This window comes from Limanda limanda, chromosome 20 (genome assembly GCF_963576545.1).
Source record: "Limanda limanda chromosome 20, fLimLim1.1, whole genome shotgun sequence".
In the NCBI taxonomy this organism is placed as follows: domain Eukaryota; kingdom Metazoa; phylum Chordata; class Actinopteri; order Pleuronectiformes; family Pleuronectidae; genus Limanda; species Limanda limanda.
In genome coordinates, this window is record NC_083655.1 from 10179446 (window position 1) to 10198915 (window position 19470).

The 19470-nt window shown below is 45.6% G+C and overlaps 2 protein-coding genes across 2 annotated transcripts; both read left to right on the forward strand.

Annotated features, from left to right (window-relative positions):
- The first annotated feature begins 94 nt into the window (after positions 1–94).
- Positions 95–9314, forward strand: tmprss7 (transmembrane serine protease 7). The gene is made up of 18 exons (XM_061093566.1): positions 95–166; positions 1640–1844; positions 2041–2171; positions 2254–2330; positions 3165–3349; positions 3426–3461; positions 3546–3777; positions 4449–4573; positions 4879–4991; positions 5106–5212; positions 5872–6008; positions 6165–6272; positions 6386–6493; positions 6582–6698; positions 7695–7890; positions 8431–8699; positions 8912–9048; positions 9153–9314. The coding sequence occupies exons 1-18, from the start codon at positions 95–97 to the stop codon at positions 9312–9314; spliced, it is 2517 nt and encodes an 838-aa protein (XP_060949549.1).
- A 710-nt stretch (positions 9315–10024) lies between these two features.
- On the forward strand, positions 10025–17711 carry LOC133026651 (suppressor of tumorigenicity 14 protein homolog). The gene is made up of 19 exons (XM_061093567.1): positions 10025–10144; positions 10708–10894; positions 11028–11152; positions 12093–12160; positions 12280–12473; positions 12902–12997; positions 13427–13646; positions 13793–13935; positions 14078–14175; positions 14339–14448; positions 14602–14735; positions 14848–14952; positions 15154–15264; positions 15350–15463; positions 16002–16121; positions 16229–16412; positions 16484–16755; positions 16859–16995; positions 17482–17711. The coding sequence occupies exons 1-19, from the start codon at positions 10064–10066 to the stop codon at positions 17647–17649; spliced, it is 2667 nt and encodes an 888-aa protein (XP_060949550.1). The 5' UTR covers positions 10025–10063; the 3' UTR covers positions 17650–17711.
- The last annotated feature ends 1759 nt before the right edge of the window (positions 17712–19470 follow it).

The following is a 19470-nucleotide window of genomic DNA, read 5'->3' on the forward strand; positions in this document are numbered from 1 at the left end:
GAGGCAGTTTTCATTCCGAAGGGAGACGAGAATGGATCTAAGAAACCAAACGTCAGGAGTTAGATGATTAGAGGCTGGATGGGATGACCGTGTCATGGGCGCAGAGCGCGAGGAGAACGAGCCGGCGAGCAAAGACGATGATGCAGCTCAACACGACGCAGCTAGTGTAAGTAAGAAGTACCCATGACTTTGTGTTATTTCCATTAAAGCTTGGTATCAAGATTGTACAATCGTGACTGTAGATGTGGCTGTATTTCCAGATTTAACCCTGAAGATTGAGTGCAAGAGAAGCAAAGTAAAAATACAGTAATCTGGCACATAAAATGTCTGAGGTCACATTTGTGTTCATGCTTGATTCAAATATAAGTAAAACATTAAAATATCTTTATTTCTCCTCTATTCCGAATCTATACCCTGCTAACGTGATAGATTAAGAGCAACTTGCACAGTATGGGATGACAGTGAATGAATAATACATGTGGCCTGGGTAACTCAATGAGTCCTGAAAAACTGATGGAGTTTCGTTCACACATTCCCCTTCAAAAGCTAAAGTGACCTGTAATGAGGCGTCATCGCCTGTAGACACAAGTTACATAACTGTCGACAGCTACATGTTCCAGTTTTTAATACAACTTCATGAACACTGGTGGTTTAACACTGCACAAAAACCTTTCAAACACAAGAGTGTTTATATGGTAATTGACTAACAACGCTCAGCCTTTTATATTCTAAATTATAAAGGCTCTTAGAGTGCTTACGTCCCTCAAGGCCTCTAATGAAACCACATTTAAATTTACTAGAGCTGCCTTTTAATTGAATCCCTCTAAATCGCTCCCCTTTGTATAGCAACATATTTTGGGCCCTGTTGTGGCCCACATATCGTGTGGAGTGATGGCTTTGGGTAGTCAGCTTCTTTTTGCCATATCTGCGCCACATCAGTACTACTTGTTAACCAAAAGGTGCCAATGTTGGCCTGAATTAGTTTTGTGCTATTTGGGCCATAGTCACCATTAACCACGTGCTACTCTTGGTTCACATCCTGATTACTCCTGACCTAGAGCACAAAAAAGGCCCTAATTTGTTTTTGGGCTTTTTTGCCACTTTAGGCTCCCATTGGAACCACAAGAACAACAGAAGTGCTGCATCATTGCTTCAAGTGGCCCACATCCATCTGTTTGGGGATTATTTTTAATACAGTATATATTTTTAATCTCTGAGAAATCAAAGAAAATGTTAGAAAAAGTGAGAAAAATTCCTGGATCCTCACCAAAACCGAATTGGTTCTTCCATTGGCTGAGTAGTGTTTTCTTAACCCTGTCAACCAACCAACTAACTAAAAAATGCAAATGAAATCATAACCTCACCGGCTGAAGTTAAACTCTGACCTGGATGAGGTGGAATGATGGTGGCAGCAGGGTCACGCTCTCTGAATTCTCAGTGAACTCATTCGCTTGGCGAGCGATCTGCAATATCAAGAACCACTTGTTTGTTATCGTCTTATTATTTCGGCACCATTGACCACATCCCTATTAGAACCAGGACATATTGGAAGTGACTGTTTCAAAGGGCAAGTCAGATTTACTGCTGCATTAATGGCACTTTGCATTAATATGAGCCCCCCCCTTCTCTCTAACTGTAGATTGCAGACGTGTCAGTGGAGGTGGCCACAGTGGACCACACGCTGCACAAGCTCTGCAGGAAGTACAGGAAGACCAGACGGAAGCCCAAGGGACTCAAGCGGCTGTGGGCCCACCTGCTGAACACCCCCCACCTGGCTCTCATCATAGCGGCGGTGGTGTTTGTGGTGGTGGTGATCGTATGGTCCCTGCTGTGGGTCTTCTTATGTGAGTGAAAGGATTCTAATGCTTAAAAATTAGTAAATCAATATCTTTACAATTATAATACTGTGTTTTTACCTATAAGGACTCAAGTCTGGGTCTATGGTCTAGAGCAGTACTGTGTGTCCCACGTTGCTGCGGTGTGTCTGTGCTATTTTGATTCTGCACCATATGATCCACATTATGAAATGTATTTCCTCAGTCCGCAGGGAAAGCAACAGCGGAGCGTACTTCGCCGGGATGTTCCGTCTCGCCAACGTGAAGTTTATCCCCGAGTACCGGCAGGCTGAGTCCCACGAGTTTGTGTCCATGGCAAACAAAATACAACATGTGGTATGAATCGGTGTAGCCTTGTTATTCACAGGATGGTGAGTCGGCTCGGGGAGACTAAGCGTTAATTGCTGTTGTCTCTTAGGTGAGAGACGTGTACAAGATGTCCTCAGTGGCCCGACTCTACAAGCAAGCTGTGATTTCAGACCTCAGGTACAGTGAGTGAGAAAGTCAGCATCTAAAAGCAAAGAGGGGACCAGCTGATGATTAGTGTTCAGTTTTTGGCATGTGATTACAAATCAAGCATCATTCCCTCTTAGATTTAATCGAGCTGCACCAGATTTTAAACACTCACAGATATAAGTCTCAGAAATGTGCTAAATGTTTTGTAAAGGCTTTTTTTTGTCATTATTCCCTGTATTTTAAAAAACACCTATATCACAATGTTAAAGCAATCAAAAACAAATACCTGGATCCGTCCCCTGAACCAGATCAACACCAGAATTTAATGGTTTGGTTTATTGACCCATTCTGCATCCTTCCACCATTTTTTATAGAAGTCCATCCAATTGTTTTTGTGTAATTTTGCTCGCATAAACATGACTTGGGGGAAACATTACAACACACAATGCACACTTTTTTTTTAACAATATATTTATTGAGTTTTACATATAAGAAACATACATTCAAACATTTATAAACATACAAGTGTTTATGAACACCCCCAACCCACAATCAAACACTCAGGGTAAAGAAAAAGAGGCAGAAATTAAATAACTTAAATAAGATGAAATAAAATAATAAAAAAAATACATATATAAAAATATAAGAATAAATGGACGTAAATAAAGACATAATTATACAAATACAAATAAATAAAATTTAATTCCAATCAATCAAATCAAAAGCCTAGATAAAATAACGTTCTCTTATTCATAATATTAGTTAGTTACAATTAATATTCATCCTATTAGGTGCTGCTATTTTATTCTGTTTCACTACAATGCACACTTTTAAAGGTTCAGTATAAACGTGTTTCTCCCTGTCCAGTAACAGTAAAGATGGCGTGCTGGTGCATTTCTGGATGGTGTTCGTGGTCCCCCATCTGAGGAGCGCTGCTGTGTGTGAGGAGTGTGTGGGCGTCATCTTCAGGGACTCTGTCCACACCAGCCTCAGGAACAGGACGTCTGTCGGCTACTTACTGAGTCTTCCAGTGGACATCGACTCCATCCTCATCAATGGTGCGTCTGTAATTCGGTCCACGTGTTCTCAGTTTGTTCACCAATGCAGAGACTGATTGTTGTGTCCCCCCTGAAGCTGTCCTGCGCTCAGACTACTCAACAAATGCTGGAGGTAGATGGAAACCTTTCATTCAGATACATAAAGGTTCTGGTACCTTTGTTTTCCAATGAGTAGTATTTTTGTCTACCCTCCCAGCCGGCTCACAGTGTGTCGATAAGATGCACGCCAACCATCCTGGGGCCAGGGTCCCTCTGAACGTCTTTTCATCGTGGGGGGGTGTGAGTTGCCACGTGAAGCTCACCGTCGCCCCCGGTTCCCTCGTCCGTCTGACCATCACCTGGTTCCTCATTGAGCCCAGTGACTGTGTGCATGACGCCCTGACCGTGTACGACGCTCTGCTGCCCATGAGAGGGCGCATTCTGCTCAGGTGAGTGTGAAGCTCCCAGTGGATCACAGGGGGTCAGCCCTATGCTCCCACAGCCCTATGTTCCCACAGCCCTATGTTCCCACAGCCCTATGTTCCTACAGACCTATTTTCCCAGATTTATTTTGAAAAATTAGTCCAGATGTTCCCACAGCCCTATGTTCCCACATTTCTAGATTTTTCTGAAAATTAAACCATATGGGATTAGGGTTAGGGTTAGGGTTAGCTCAAGAGAGTTTGGAAGCTAGCTAGCTCCTTCAAATTGCCAGCTACGGAATGTTGAACCCTCAACTACCAGGCAGGGGTAGAAATGTGGGAACTGTAGGAACATAGGACCTAATTTTGTCATGAATATTAGAAATTTGGGAACACAGAGCTGTGGGAACATAAGACCTAATTTTGAAAAAGCTCTTTGAAATGTGGGAACATAGGGATGTGGGAATATAGGGCTGAGGGAACATTGGGCTGAAGGAACATATTGCTGTGGGAATATAGGGCTGTAGGAACATAGGGCTGTGGGAACATTGGGCTGAAGGAACATAAGCACGCTCCCGATCACAGAGCCTCACGGCCTCTTCTGACAAATGCAACGAGCTGCTTCCCACATTCCTCTTTATATTTCTGAGTTTCATTCATAGATTTGACATGAACTGAGGTGTGTATCTGTGCTGCAGGCTGTGTGAGCCAGTGTCCGCCTCCTTCTCCCTCGTCTCTACCTCCAACGTCATGCTGCTCTCCTTCAGAATGACGAGCGGCAACAAGACCTTCAGAGGACACTTTGAGGCCATCACAGAAGAAAGTAAAACACATTTACCCCAATCTCATGTCCACATTCTGTGTCCAGAAGCAAAATGTAAATGTGATCCTTTTTGACAGATTTAATTTGTCTATGAGTTGTGGGCAGTTGGATCAAAGCCTGTATTACACCCCCCAAGACTATGTTTTTGTGTTCCTTTGCTTTTGTCTGTGTTAGTAAGCAGGATTGCGCTCACACTTATCTCACAGGCTCTTCTAAGAACTCTTATACATAAAAGTGCCGTGTAACATAAAGTACTGTCTGTAGTATAGTATACAGTATAATCCCTCTCTGTGTCTGTCTCTCAGTTTGCATGTCTCAAATTGAGACCCAGTTCGAGGCAGACGTCCCTGGTCACATCTACAGCCCCTTCTACCCCAGCCTGCTGCCCCCTCAGTGCTCCTGCACCTGGAGGTTTGAGGTACATCACACATTCACACACATATATATATATATATATATATATATATGTTTGTTAAGTATGACCATAGTTCAATGGCTTTTATTGATTGTTTCTCTTTATATTTTATTGTAGACCTCTAATCGTGCTTTAGGAGTCGCTCTGCAGTTTCAGAACTACATACTGAAACCAAAGGGCATGAAGGGCTGTGACTCCGGCTGGTGGAAAGTCAATGAAATCATGTATGTGCGTAAAACTATACTATGTAGGCTTATAGGAAAAGTTTTTCTTATTTTATAAAATATGTTGTTTTCCTAAGCTTGAAGAATCAAATCGAGGCCAAATCAACTACCAGTCAAGATATTTTTACATAGGTAGGGCTGGAGCACTGACAGGCACTGACAGACAGTGAGGCCCTATTGAAATTGTAAGGATTATTATTATTATTATTATTATTATTCAGGCAAAAATGAATAGGCTTTTTGAGGGCTTTAATATGCTTAAATTCTTACCAAATTTGCAGAAAGTTTTGGTAAGAATATGGACAACATGACAACATTTTATTTAATTTCATTTCATTTGTTAGGGCCCGAGCACTGACAGACTATTGAAATTGTAAGGATTATTATTATTATTATATATTATAAATCATTCTTACCAACATGTAAGGGAACATGTTGACATTGACCGATCTTCACAAAAATCTATACACATTTGTATCATGACCAGACAAACAAAAAAGTCTATAGGTGCAATTTGAAAAACTCAACAGGATGCTTGCTATTTGGCATTTAGTGGCCATATTCCACTTTTTCACTTTGAGGTTCTTGTTTTCAATTGTGATTTACTGCAGCCTGCAACATCCTGTCAGGGTTTTCTGATGGTTGCTCTCTTCCCACAGTTTCTGCGGCAGCTACGTGGGACACCGCACGGTGTTTCGAATCACCGACCACAACCCAGAGGTGGAGTTTCGCTGCAGCTCACGCAACTCTGCTCAGCCGTTTCAGGCGTCATACAGCAGCTACAACATCAGCCGACGTAAGCGCCGCAGAGACAGAGCGTGATTCACTGCAATGTGTACGTGTAGGAAATTGCCTCGGCCGTTTCATTGTGCCTCCCAGTGGATGTGAGTCAACGACTTTGTTTTCAGAGTGGACTCCAACAATCGTAATGGGCTCCTCTGTTTTCTTCCAGCCTGTCCAGAGAGCCACTTCCTGTGCTCCACTGGACTGTGTGTGGAGAAGAGTCGACGCTGTGACGGCCTGGACGACTGCCAGGACGAGAGCGACGAGGTCTTCTGCTGTACGTCAATTCAAACTATTAGTAGTTTTCAATGTTGTCTGACAATGCATCTTAATGGGGTGAACATTTATGCAAAAAGTCACATGATGGAAGAATGATGCATGTTTTGGCAGCGAGGCCCACGAGGAAATGTGGCGGCAAAAGTCCTCCCCATCCTCTGCTTGTGTGCAATGGGGAGACAGACTGCACCGATGGAAGGGATGAGATCAACTGCACTCATGGTTTGCATATTTACACTTCAGTTAAAAACAGAACTGTATATTTCACTCCCTGCTACTGACTGTGACGTGTGTTCTCTGTTTCTCTCAGAAACCCCCTGCTCTGCCATCAGGTACCAGTGCAGCAGCGGCGTCTGCATCCTGAAGAAGAACGCTAAATGCGATGGAGTTCCTGACTGTCGGGACCGCAGTGATGAGGCCGAGTGTGGTGAGGCTCCTGCTTCACCTGAAGAGAAAAGACATGATTCACACAACATTTTCAACAATTTCACTTTCACCTTTCCACATCAGGTTGTGCAGCACAGAGGCGCACAACTGTAGCAAGTAGGATTTAGGAAAAGCAGTTCCCTTTTTTCAATAGATCATCAGTTCATCCTAAAAGTCAGGATCTAACAATATGTAGAACTAGGATAACGCTCTAGAGTGTATACCACCTTTTTATCATCATCCAAATTATTCCCCTTACATCTCTCCCAGAGTTGTTCCACCTAGTTCTTCCACCCTCCAAGTCCAGATCAAATATGATATATCAGGTTAACGTAAACCCTGATCAAACACAATTGGTTTGGTCCCACCTGAGTTGTCTGCTCTTCATCAAGCGTATCTTCCCCCGGTCTCATGCAACCACGACACTGTCCGTTCTCTTCCAGACCCTCAATCTGGGCTCATGAGAAAGTAGTGGTCATTTTATAATCCACTGGGCAGCGAGCTCCAAACCTGCTGACCTGCAGCGAGGTGACCCCCCCCCCCCCCCCCTGTAATAGCTCTCTCTCTCTGTTTGATGTTATTTTATCACGATGAGGAACAGGCCGCTCTTTGATCGCCCGCTGATACTGAGCAGATGTGTGTGTGTGTTTCTGTGTGTGCACGTGAACACACGCATGCATCGAGGGCACTACTGTTTAATAAGGCTGCAGCAGATCCATCTTTCGTGGCGATGACTCAGCATGTCAGCGTAGGTGGTTAGTGTAGCTGTACAAACGCACACTCAGACCGTGGACTAACACCGACACATGCACACTGTGGTAACGTGGTGCTTACATCTCTCACTTGGGTGCAGTTGGTCAAAAGGAGCACTAGCAAGAATATTTCATATGTAATATAATGTATGTGTCCATTTACAACTGTGCAAACATACAAAACTGTATGTTGGTTTACATTAGAACCAGTATAATAAGAAACTCCATCCCTGTGTGCTCCTCAGCCTGTGGTCGTCCGACCCCGGTAAAGAAGGTGGGCTCCTCCTCGGGCCTTGAACGCATCGTGGGTGGCGATAACTCCGTGGAAGGGGAGTGGCCGTGGCAGGTCAGCCTACACTTCTCTGGTAACCTTTACTGTGGCGCCTCTGTCCTCTCCTCTAATTGGCTCATCTCGGCTGCACACTGCTTCAGCAAAGAAAGGTCAGTGACCGTCACTGCTGATCAGAAACATACTCTTTGACATGTGAATCCACGAAAAACACACATCAAAGGTGAACATACGTTTTTAGACTGAGAAAGGAAAGTTTTGTTCCAAAGAAATGTGTCTTATTTAGTTTTGTGATCGTGACCCATCAGATTTATCCTGTGTTTACCTCTGGTGTCAAGAGCCACAGGATGGGAACCACTGTACAGAATCATACCTAATATCAAAATTACTTTATAAGACTTTATACTAAGTTTGTAGCTCAGATATGTTTTAATGTAATAATCCACAGTAATAATAGTTGTGACCTTATTAAGGAATCCAGATGAAATTCAGTTTTATTTTTATCTGTAAATGTCTTTTGAATTTGAACAATACAAATAAAATTTACAAGACTGACTCTCTGTTTTGATTTCATGAACAAACCTGTCACCTGCTGCACATATCATGCCTATTATTATCTATTTTCTCCATCCAGTATAATTCAGTAAACGTCCTCTTTCGGCATGTTTGACCGCTGACCTCTGACTCTGCAGGCTGTCAGACCCGCGTCACTGGAGCGCTCACCTGGGCATGCTGACGCAGGGCGGTGCCAAACACGTGGCGGAGATCCAGCGGATTGTGGTGCACGAGTATTACAACGCGTACACGTTTGACTACGACATCGCCCTGCTGCAGCTGAAGAAGCCCTGGCCTTCCCATCTCGGCGCGCTGGTCCAACCCGTGTGTCTGCCGCCGACCTCCCACACGGTCACCAAGAGCCACCGCTGCTGGGTCACCGGGTGGGGATACCGCTCAGAGGAGGGTGAGCAGTAACTCGGAAATGACTCGTACCTCAAATCCACGATGCAACTGCACGATCAAGGTTTCTCTGTTTCCTTCTAAATTTGTCACTGTATGACAACACATTTGTTTACTTGCGGTAGGGTGACAGAGATCCTCTTTATCAGCTCCTGCATTATCAGCTCCTGCATTCTTTATGAGCAGGATTCATGTCCGTGTGTTGCTCTCTTGCAGACAAGGTGCTGCCGTCAGTCCTGCAGAAAGCAGAAGTTTCCATCATGAGTCAGACCGAGTGTAAGAAGAGCTACGGCCCCGTGTCGTCCCGCATGCTGTGTGCCGGGGTCCCCTCCGGAGAGAGGGACGCCTGTCGGGTGAGCTCCCATCTGACTCAGAGGATTCCTACACCTGCATGTGAACAGTAAAACGGCCATTTGCTGTTTTCTACCTTCATTAACTGTACGCTTTTGTGTTTCAGGGGGATTCTGGGGGTCCTCTGTCCTGTCAGGCACCGGGCGGGGGTCGCTGGTTCCTCGTTGGTATCGTCAGCTGGGGGGCGGGCTGTGGGCGACCCAACCTGCCTGGCGTCTACACCAGGGTCAACAAGTTCACCTCTTGGATCTACAGCCATATCAGCTGACATGAGGAAACTCAGCAGCCACCGGCAGCAGATGTTTATATATTCTGTTGCTCACATTAAAAAATATGACGCCGTACAAAGTGTGTGTGTGTTTTTTTTTTCTTTCTCTCAGGTTAACAACAATGTTTGACCTTGGGTGAAACTCCAAGGTGATGTTGAGGAGAAATGTCCTCCTTAATCTAAAAAGGCCCGGAAAGGTTTTCATCCTCTCTTTGACTCTTTTTCATCAAAAGACTGAGATTATAAATTCTCTTCCAGTGTAATAAGGGATATATTTGATGCCAGATTTTTGCAATTGCAGGTCTTGTCTTGCTTTGCGCCCCAGTGGAGCATCCAAGGGCACGGCAGCCAAGCTCTGATAGTAAAACCTTGCACACGTTTGCCCCTCAAACACTCTTTTGTCCCTCCGAGCTGAACTCCTGCGTACACACAGAGGAAGTTTGCCCACAATATCTGTGCCACGGATGGTTGTGGGGATTGAACCCTTTCATAGTGCTCCCATTGTCCCCCGCACTGCATTCTGGGGCTCCGTGTGACACCTGCCGCCCAGTGCAGGTAAACTGGAGGCGGTGAATACCGGCCGCATCCGAGCCACTCAGGTCGGATTTCTGTGCTTTTTTTTTTTTTTTACCTTTTCAAAGGAAGCGACAGTGGGGGTTTCCTCTCTCCCTCTCTCTCCCTCTCTCCATCCTTTCTATGCCTGAGGTATTGTTGCATATCGCCTCTCCGGAGCTAAACGGGACAGTGCTATGAGGACTCAGCCCCAAAGCCAAACTTGTGAAGTGTACTACGTCTCTGGCCATGGACACTCCGGCTGCTCTGCTGCACAGGTAAGACATCCCTCTCTCCACTGTGCAGGACTCTGGCTCCTACAGGAACTCTTTTCTAAAATGTACCCAAACCATCTCTCTCCAAAGTAGAACTGTTAAATTTCGAAACATTTGATTTTTCACAACAGTGGTTGCATGCTTAATATTCAAAGCCGTCAAACGTAGTCATCCTCGCCTGCAGAGATGCGTCTCTAGGGAGTCCGGGGCCTGATTCTCGTGAATGTCCGTGCCACTTGATTGAGTGCTGACACCGCAGGGCCAGGCCGTGGGAAAGCAGACCCCTCCAGCCACGCTTTGTCTGCTCCCCCGAGGAATCCTGCCAACCCCTCAATGTTTAAGGAGATCCTTTCAGCTCAAAGATGCTCACCGCTGCTCTCAGTAAATCAGCGTCCGCTCAGTCATAAAATCTATGGCTCATTGATTTTGGCAGATAGGCTACGTTTGTCTTAATTGCTCCTTTGCTTCGGTCAAATAGAAATAAAATCCAGACAATTACAAGCAACTTGAGCACAGGCATAAAACAGCCCGGTATGATATTTGAGTCATGTTCTTGTCTCTGGTAGGGAGAGGGGGAGTTGAAGGGGCCCACCCAGTCGCTGAGCCCCCCCACGAAGCCTGAGGATGGAGCAGAGCAGAGGGCGGAGGGGGGGCGAGCTCCGGCCTGTGGCTCCTGGAGGAGGTGGATGTTGGGTCTCCTGCCTTTCTTCCCCTTCACAGCTGCCATTGCACTCACCCTCCACTACTTAACATGTGAGTAGTTTTTTCCTCTGTCCTCACAGACGTGTTTATGTTGACTTCAGTCACACGGTGTCTCAAATCTCTTCCTTCTCCTCCTCCTCCTCCTCCTCCTCCTCCTCCTCCTCCTCCTCCTCCTCCTCCTCAGCGCCGCCCTCCTCCGTGTTCTTCATCGGTGGCAGCATGGAGTTCCCAAACCTGAGCTTCTCCTCAGAACTGACTGACTCCACCTCCCCGCAGTTCCGCCTGCAGGCTCAGGCTTTGAACCATTATGTAAGTGGAGCTGTGGTCCTGTCCGTCACTTCCCCCCCACCCCCTCTGAATGACACTGTAGAGCTCTGCTTGACCTTCCCACTTCAGGCTGATGTTGCTGCTCGAACATTAATACGATTGACTGCAGGAGGCTCCGTGTGTTTTTATCCTGCCCTCCTCTCTCCTCCATCTTTGCATTCCTATTCTGTTGCTTTTCCTCCTCATCTGCTTGGTCCTCCTTTATCTGTCTCCCTTGTTTCTTCCCTGCACACCACTTTCCTGTCTTCTGTTCTTCTCCCTGTCGGTGTTAAATGTAAAGCTGAAACAGGAGCTGGGCACAGTGTTTGTGCGAGTACCCAGGAGCCCCAGGGACAGGGCCCTTTCAGGCCCGAGGACAAGCCCGGCATTTGTGAGCCCAGCTCGGCCCAGGCAGCAAGAGTGAGAGGAAGAGCAGGCCTTCAATAAAAACATTGTCTGTGTAGCTTTCACACAATCAGCCGCTCTGTGCACGACGGAGAGCCGGGGGAACCTCAGGTTGACACTGGAGGTGGGTGGGAGAGACAGGGCAGTAGGGCAGGCAGGGATGACAGATGGACTGAGGGTGGGACTGAGATATGAGATGTGGAATTTGGCTTTTTGAAGCAGACACATTCTTGCTCAGCAGTTGGGAAATGGGGACTTGATTAGTGGAAGCTGTGAGGTGGTTGTTGAGTAGTCATAGTAACTGTGCAGGGTTAAAGAACAGGTGCCCAGGAGCCCATACCGCCCAGGTCCTCACCTGTACACAGTCAGCAGGTAGAAACACAATGGAGCTCTGTGCTGCTCAAAGTCAACATACACACATGCAGAGTCTGACACTCACACTCACACTCACACACACTTGTTTTTGTTGAATTCAGGCTGCAAGTTCGTACAGGTGTGGTAATTTTTTCTTGTCAATGTTCTTTTTTGTCCATTTCAGTTGTCAGATCTGTACGAGTCGTCTCCGTGGAGCTCTCACTACCGGCGCTCAGGGATCACTGCCTTCAGGTAAGCTGCATCACAGCAAAACCCACAGAAACCAAAACCCACAGAAAGAACACGAATGAGACCATATCATTCTCAGCTCTGTGTGTCCATAAATTCAGAGTTCACTCTTTGTGTGACAGTGAAGGAGCAGAGGGGCTCAATGTCTTCTACTGGAGTCAGTTCTACGCCCCGGACGATGTTGCCATGGCGATCCGGATGTCCAGCCCAGAGAAGCTGCAGCGCAGGCTCCCCGGCAGCAACAAGGTGCAGCGCTACAGCCGCAATGAGCAGCGCTACTCCATGGAGCAGGATGAGGACATGCTCCACCTGCTGGGTAGAGGCTCGCACTGTTTTCTGCATGCACATCAACCACACACATGTAGACATGACATGTTTTATATATAAACTATTTAACATATAAATATTACTTAACGACTATATAATAACTCTACTAATGCTTAACACGCTATAATACTTAAAATTTGGTTTGAAAACGATAATAATTAACGAAAAACTGTTTAGAAATGCTTTAGAATAATTTCACCCGTGTTTTATTAATATCTTTAAAGTACTCATTTTTAGTTTATTAATATGGACTGATACTGACAATATTTTATACTTAAACTCACAAGGCTCTAGAGTTCTAGAATAAAATATATACATAAAAAACGATCAATAAATGTTTAACTGAGCATTTAGCGTCTGCATGTGTGTGTGTGTGTGTGTATGTGTTTGTGTGTATGTGTGTGTGTGTTTGTGCAGGTTTGGACCCTGATGACTTTGAATCAGATGAAAAATCAGACAAGATAAAGAATCCCCACAGCCTGCAGAGTGGGAAGTGGCAGCTCGGCTTCCAAGGTGAGAGGAGAACATCCTGTCTTTCTTACACTGTGGTGAATTTATGATTCGAAGCATTGAACCAATCCTGCGCGGTTGTTTTCTGTATTGCTGCTGTTGGAGTTGCCCCTGTAGTGAATTTAGACTTTACTTTAAATTACATGAGGGTAAACTGTAAGGATGTCTGGTCTAAATCTAATAAGCCCACATCAAAGTGTGCTTGACTCAATGGGAAACAAATTAAAGGGGAAGCAACAACGTCCTTGTTGGAGGTAATAAGATAAATATCTGGTGTTCATCTCTCCACTTGGGCTCCATCTATGTTCTGGAGCATCACAGCTTGTCTGGTGCTTTGTTGTGTCCTAACATCTAACTAATACACTGTGCACACTAATGTGATCCACACAGACATTATAATATTATTATAATATCCACATCACTTCTCCGCAGCAATGTCCTTTGACCTCTACGCCAAATTCGGCAACAACCGCACGCTGAGCCTTGTGAGTCCCAAGAAGCCGTACTACCAGTGGCGGCTACGCGTGCCGTCGGGTCACGTGGTGCGGCTGGTTATCCTCACCCTGCATGGCGCCACGCCAGGAAGCTGCACCGCCCACAAGCTCTCGGCCTACGACTTCCTGCTTCCTTTACAGAACAAGATCATTGCCAGGTAAAGAGAGTTTATGGTCTTTTTTGTTTTCGCCTTTAGCATATTTTAATCGTCTGAAATAGATGTAAATGACCTTCCATTAGAGGTCAGAGGTTAACGCTTTTAGATGTATCTGTGGCTGGGTGTGATGCTTGTACTCGTCTCAGGTGGTGTGGCCTGCCTGTCTTGGGTTCGTCTCCGGTCATGAGGCTGACGTCCTCTGGGAACGTCATGTTAGTCACCTTCTCCTTCAGCCGACAGAGAGATGGAGCCATATTCAAAGCATATTTCCAGGCCATCCCGAAAGCAGGTCAGAGTCCGTCACAAATCTTGTTTCTACAGTGTTGCTGCCTTCATGCTGGAATTATTTTGTTGTAATGATACAACATATGTGAACTTAAGTTGCCTTAGTGTTGTTGTGTCTTTATCTATGTCGCCTTCTCCCCCTGCAGGTTGTGGAGGATCTCTTTCCTCTTGGAACGGCTCCATTTCCTCGCCCTACTACCCTTCCTATTACCCTCCTAATATAGACTGTGTCTGGACTCTACGGGTGAGTTACATGCGTGTGTATATACAAACATCTGAGTGTGAGGGTTTCAGTAACAGTAAAAGAGGAAACTAAAGAATGAAAGAGTGAATCATCCCTCTGTTATTCAGCCTGTCCCCATTCCTGCAGTCTTTATTCATCTTTCTTTTATTTTTATTTCTATCAGGCGCCGTTGCCAGGATACCTGATCTCCATGACGATCGTGACGATGGACATTCAGGATTCCCCGTCATCGGACGGATGTGAGAAAGACTGGCTGGACATCGGAGGGGTCAAGTAAGTCATGACTGTGTGCACGCATACATGAGTTCGGATCACTCATTCAAATCAGTGCACTTCAGAACAACAAAACAATAATTATGTGTTTTCCAGATGTTGTGGCTGCATGTTTGACATAAACTTCTAACTATCTTGCTGTTCCCTCTCCAGACTGTGTAACCCGCTGTCGGACAGCAGCAGGAAGCGAGTCTACTCCTCTCCCATCTCCCTTCACTTCCGCTCCGATGAATCACTCACTCACAAGGGCTTCTACCTGCTCTTCAGAGCCTTCTCTCCAGAGAGCAGTGAGTGAAATCCCCCTCAGGGATTTTTCACCGGTAAACATGGTTGTTGAAAAAAATACACAAGTGACCAATCCAACAATTAAAATGAAGTCTTCTTGCCGTCTGTGTCCAGCTTGTCCTCGTCAGTTTCGCTGTGGAGATGGCCGCTGCATCCCTCTGAGAAAGGTGTGTGATGGAGTGAAGGACTGCTCAGATGGACGGGATGAGGCTAAATGCTGTAAGAGCTGGACGCTTGTCCCCCCCGTCTTGTCCTCTTTGCTGTAATCTCCAGTTAGTTATCGTCTCTGTAGTTCCGTGTCTTCTTTTATCTGGTAAAGTGAAACTGTTATTTTGAATTTGAGGACACAGACCTTGTGGCTGACTCCGATTTTCTGTGTGTTTTTGTGTTTCGCTGTGCACATGTGTATAAACCATGTAGCGTCCTGCAGGCCGTGGGAGGTGAGGTGTGCTAACGGCCAGTGCAAACCTCACAGCAGCCAGTGTTTCAGTCAGAGCCCGTGTGATGACAGCAGCGAAGAGGGAACCTGTGGTGAGCACTGACACCATGACGCAACACATCCACTGCGGTTTCAGATCTGAAGTTAATTCCGGTTTGTTCTGTTTCTTCCCGTCAGGAAGTAAATGTTATCACGTATGTCCCAACAAGTTGTGTTTGCCAAAGTCTTCAATGTGTGACGGTGTCGTCGACTGCAAAGACCGCAGCGATGAACTCAACTGTACCAGAGCATGTGAGTAAAGACCTCAGAAACTATTTGTTTCACTAAATGACCGATGAGTCATTTTTCTAACAATATGCTGTATTTCTACGTATTTTTATCCATATTTCCGCCAAGGAAGTTATGTTTTCATCCCGGTCCACCCTCTGTTTGTTGGTTCGTTAGTAAGATTATGAAAAATTACTCTTGGAAAACCATGAAACTTGGTTGAAGGAAGGGATATGAGTCAAGAAAGAACTCTTTAAATTCTGGTTGAGATCCGGATTGGAGGGCGGATCCAGGAATGTTTTTCACTTTTTTTAACATTGTCTGATTGTGAGCATTTTTCTATATTTTCCTTGATTTCTAAGAGAATAATTAAAGGCTCTTGATTTATAAAAATTGGCGTATTAAGGGGACTGATATTTGAATGTGTGTGATTCGGTGCAGCTTGATTGAATGTAAGGGGACTGTTGGGCCTTGGTGGAGGTTTGTGCTCCTCTGAGGCCCATAGTTATTTTTTTAAATGTCCTTTATTCTTTTTGTATAATTATGGGTTTATTCTCTCTAGATTTTAAAGGCTGCTCCTCATCCTCTTACAAATGTCCCAATGGAAAGTGTGTTGGAAAGATCAACCCTGAGTGTGATGGAGTAAAAGACTGTAATGACGGCTCGGATGAAATGCGCTGTAGTAAGTACTCGCCCACCAAATGCAGGTTGAGCACTTATGACTAAAGAGGAAATTCCTCTGACCTCCCTTGCTTTGGTCTCCATTTATTTCTGTGTCTCCCTCCTCAGGTTGTGGCACCAGGCCCAGGAAGCGCACTAAGATAGTTGGGGGTTCTGATGCCGGAGCGGGTTCCTGGCCGTGGCAGGTCAGCCTCCAGATGGATCGCTACGGCCACGTCTGTGGAGCCACGCTGGTCTCCAGCCGCTGGCTCATCTCTGCAGCTCACTGCTTCCAGGACTCAGATGCTATTAAGTAAGAAAGATGCCTCATCATGTTAGTCATAAAACACGTGTGCGAACTCTTCATGCATAGTCTGTTCGCAGATACTCCGATGCCCGAGCATGGCGGGCCTACATGGGAATGCGTGTGATGACCGTGGGGAACAACGGAGCAGCCACCAGACAGATCCGGAGAATTCTCCTGCACCCTAAGTACGACCAGTTCACCTCGGACTACGACATCGCCCTCCTGGAGCTCAGCGCTCCCGTCTTCTTCAACGACCTGGTGCAGCCCGTGTGCGTCCCCGCCTCCTCACACGCCTTCTCCACAGGGACCAACTGCTACGTGACAGGCTGGGGGGTGCTCATGGAGGACGGTAGGAGCTGGTCTACAGTATCTGCTGAAACTGAAGAGCTAGATCACAAATATTTACATCCATTCTCCAAAATGTTTCTTTCGTGTGTTTGTGTTGACTGAAGGTGAGCTGGCCTCTCGCTTACAAGAGGCCTCAGTGAAGATCATCAACAGGAACACGTGCAACAAGCTGTATGACGACGCCGTAACTCCCAGAATGCTGTGCGCTGGGAACATGCAGGGAGGGGTGGATGCCTGCCAGGTGAGTGTGTGCGCATTACTGTTACTGTACGAGTTTGCATTTAAATTCCGGCTACTGTCAAAACACATTCCCAGGTTTGTTGTGGTGTTATTTTGCCTTTGGTCATAACCACAAAATTCCCAGTGTGACTCAATAAGTTCCCCAGAGCTTCTTGTGTAAACTACAACCGAGCATGTGTGCATGTCATGCTCTGTGCATGTGAAGGCAGCACCATGCAGCAGGCTGAACCGATTTATAGCAGCGGTTGAAGAGGTTGAGCTTTTTACAGGAAACAAAAAAACAGCAAGAGAGACAAGGAATTGATTGGTCGTAATTAGATAACAGGAAATGATGATGTTTCATAAAAAGATGTTTAATAAAAAGATATGGTAAAAGACAATGACATGAGCCATTCAGGCACAGTTTAAAAGACAGAACTGTACCTGAACGCCTCTTCTTTGAGTGTTAAACTTTGTTGTGTCCCTGTGTGTGTGTCTGTGGCCTCAGGGTGACTCCGGAGGTCCGTTGGTGTGTCTGGAGCGCAGCAGGCGGTGGTTCCTGGCCGGGATCGTGAGCTGGGGCGAGGGCTGCGCCAGGCAAAACCGCCCCGGTGTCTACACGCAGGTGGTGAAGTTCACCGACTGGATCCATCAGCAGACCAAAGGACAGGTGTGACCGACACGGGGAAGAACGACAGACTTAACACACGGGACGGAGGTTTTCAAACGTGGCGTCTATCTGCAGACTGCTGTCACGACTGTTTTGGGGAACTTGTTCACGGGAAACACCAGTGGGAGCATCATCTCTACCAACCAGCTCCTGTAAGATCTGTGCTCTCAAAACATCACCGCGTTAACCGGATTATTAAATTAACTTGGTTCTGGTCATTGCACGTAATTATTCGACTTTGGTTGGAACTCCTCACTTAGAATACAAACTCGACAATAAAGAATTATACAGTCATACTTTCTGCACATGAAGCTAAACTGTGTTTTGCTCTACAGTTTTCAACCAGGGTCCCAGACATGTTTTTGGTATAAGCAAAAATATTTTTAAGTGCCTTTAGCTAATATTGGAATCCCAAACTTTTGCTTAAAAAAATGGATACTTCATTTGGTGAAATTCAGTTTTTCTACACAAGGCCTGCATTTGCCACACAGGCACCTCAGTTATTATAATATTGTCTTCTTGCAACTAAAAGCACAACGTCTAAGAACAGGAACATGAATCCATATTGAAGTCTGATAAGCTGCTCCGCTTTCAGAGTAAAGTATTACTTTGAATCTATAAAATGCACGTTACATTCTGCAACTTTGACAGAGTAATGGTACATTTCAAGGCTCCTCAATTGGCTCCAAAGGTCAGGACCCACTCACGTGGAACCACAGCCAGGTCACTGAGTATGTTTCTATAGCCAATTACCTCCTGTTTTCCTATCGTCTCCACCCTCAGTGATTTTGCTGTCCCAGTTGTTCACAACAGAGCTGATGACCACATCATGTGTTCCAACAAAAACAGTTCAGTCTTTTTTCTTGAATATGGAACAAGTTCTCCTCCAACGAGTATGTAACCGTGTATTTCCGCCCTCATCTCCATTCCTCCATGTACTGTATATGTGTGTTCACGACTCTCTGCACGTGTTGTTTCTGTACTGTGTGTGTATGAATGTGCATTTTTATATCATGCGTTAATCTGAGTCATAGCCTCATGTTAAATATATCCTGTAGTGAATAATCCCACAGTAGGAGGTGGTAATATATTTTGCATTTCAGATTCACTGTGACGTGTTAATTTATCTCTATGGTGCCTCGTCTCCTCTGTACCTTGTGCTCAGTGACAAGCAGGATCACAGCTGCTCTAGAAACCACCATGCAGTGGATTCTGGAGGAATAAATAAGATCATCAAGTGAAAAACCGTTTCAGACATTTTATCCACTCTTCTCCCTCCTCTCATTCATCTCTGATCGCCACCCAGTGGCCAGTCTGTGCCACAGCCTCTCTCACCCCTGAGGAGGGAGTGATGCACCTTCCTCTCACATGGCTGCTCAAAGATATCACATTACATTCCTGGAATTAAAGACGCCACTTCCTCCTCAGCAGGTCGGAAAGTGTGTTTCTCATCCAAACCTTTGCGCTCGCTGTATTTATATTTTAACATTTTTAAACTTTGGGTGAGGAAGTACTGCTTCACCTTTGGTGCTTTTAATTGATAAGAGAATGATGTATCATTAGCTTGTATCCATATTTGGTATGAGCTACCTGTCCTCTGGTGGTGGAGTTGTGGAATGTGTTCCCTGCTTTTGTTCAGATACTTATTAATTTTGGCAGTTGGGCCAGAGATGAGAACCGTGAGAGGTATGTTGTTGATCAGGCCCCCACCCCTTCTCATCGGTGCCTACGTGCTGATCATCCCGTACCGAACCAGGGAATGAGATTTACGCACAGACTTGCTCAGTGCGCATCCTCTGATATGTGGTGCATATCTCAGCCAGATTG

Excerpts from the sequence above, each read along its gene's own strand:
- LOC133026651 (XM_061093567.1), top strand. The coding sequence starts at position 10,064 with ATGAGGACTCAGCCCCAAAGCCAAACTTGTGAAGTGTACTACGTCTCT. Across the intron at positions 13,647-13,792 it reads CAGAACAAGATCATTGCCAG|GTGGTGTGGCCTGCCTGTCT; the intron begins GTAAAGAGAGTT and ends TACTCGTCTCAG. Across the intron at positions 13,936-14,077 it reads CCAGGCCATCCCGAAAGCAG|GTTGTGGAGGATCTCTTTCC; the intron begins GTCAGAGTCCGT and ends CTCCCCCTGCAG.
- tmprss7 (XM_061093566.1), top strand. The coding sequence starts at position 95 with ATGGGCGCAGAGCGCGAGGAGAACGAGCCGGCGAGCAAAGACGATGAT. Across the intron at positions 3,350-3,425 it reads CGACTCCATCCTCATCAATG|CTGTCCTGCGCTCAGACTAC; the intron begins GTGCGTCTGTAA and ends TCCCCCCTGAAG. Across the intron at positions 4,992-5,105 it reads CCTGCACCTGGAGGTTTGAG|ACCTCTAATCGTGCTTTAGG; the intron begins GTACATCACACA and ends ATTTTATTGTAG.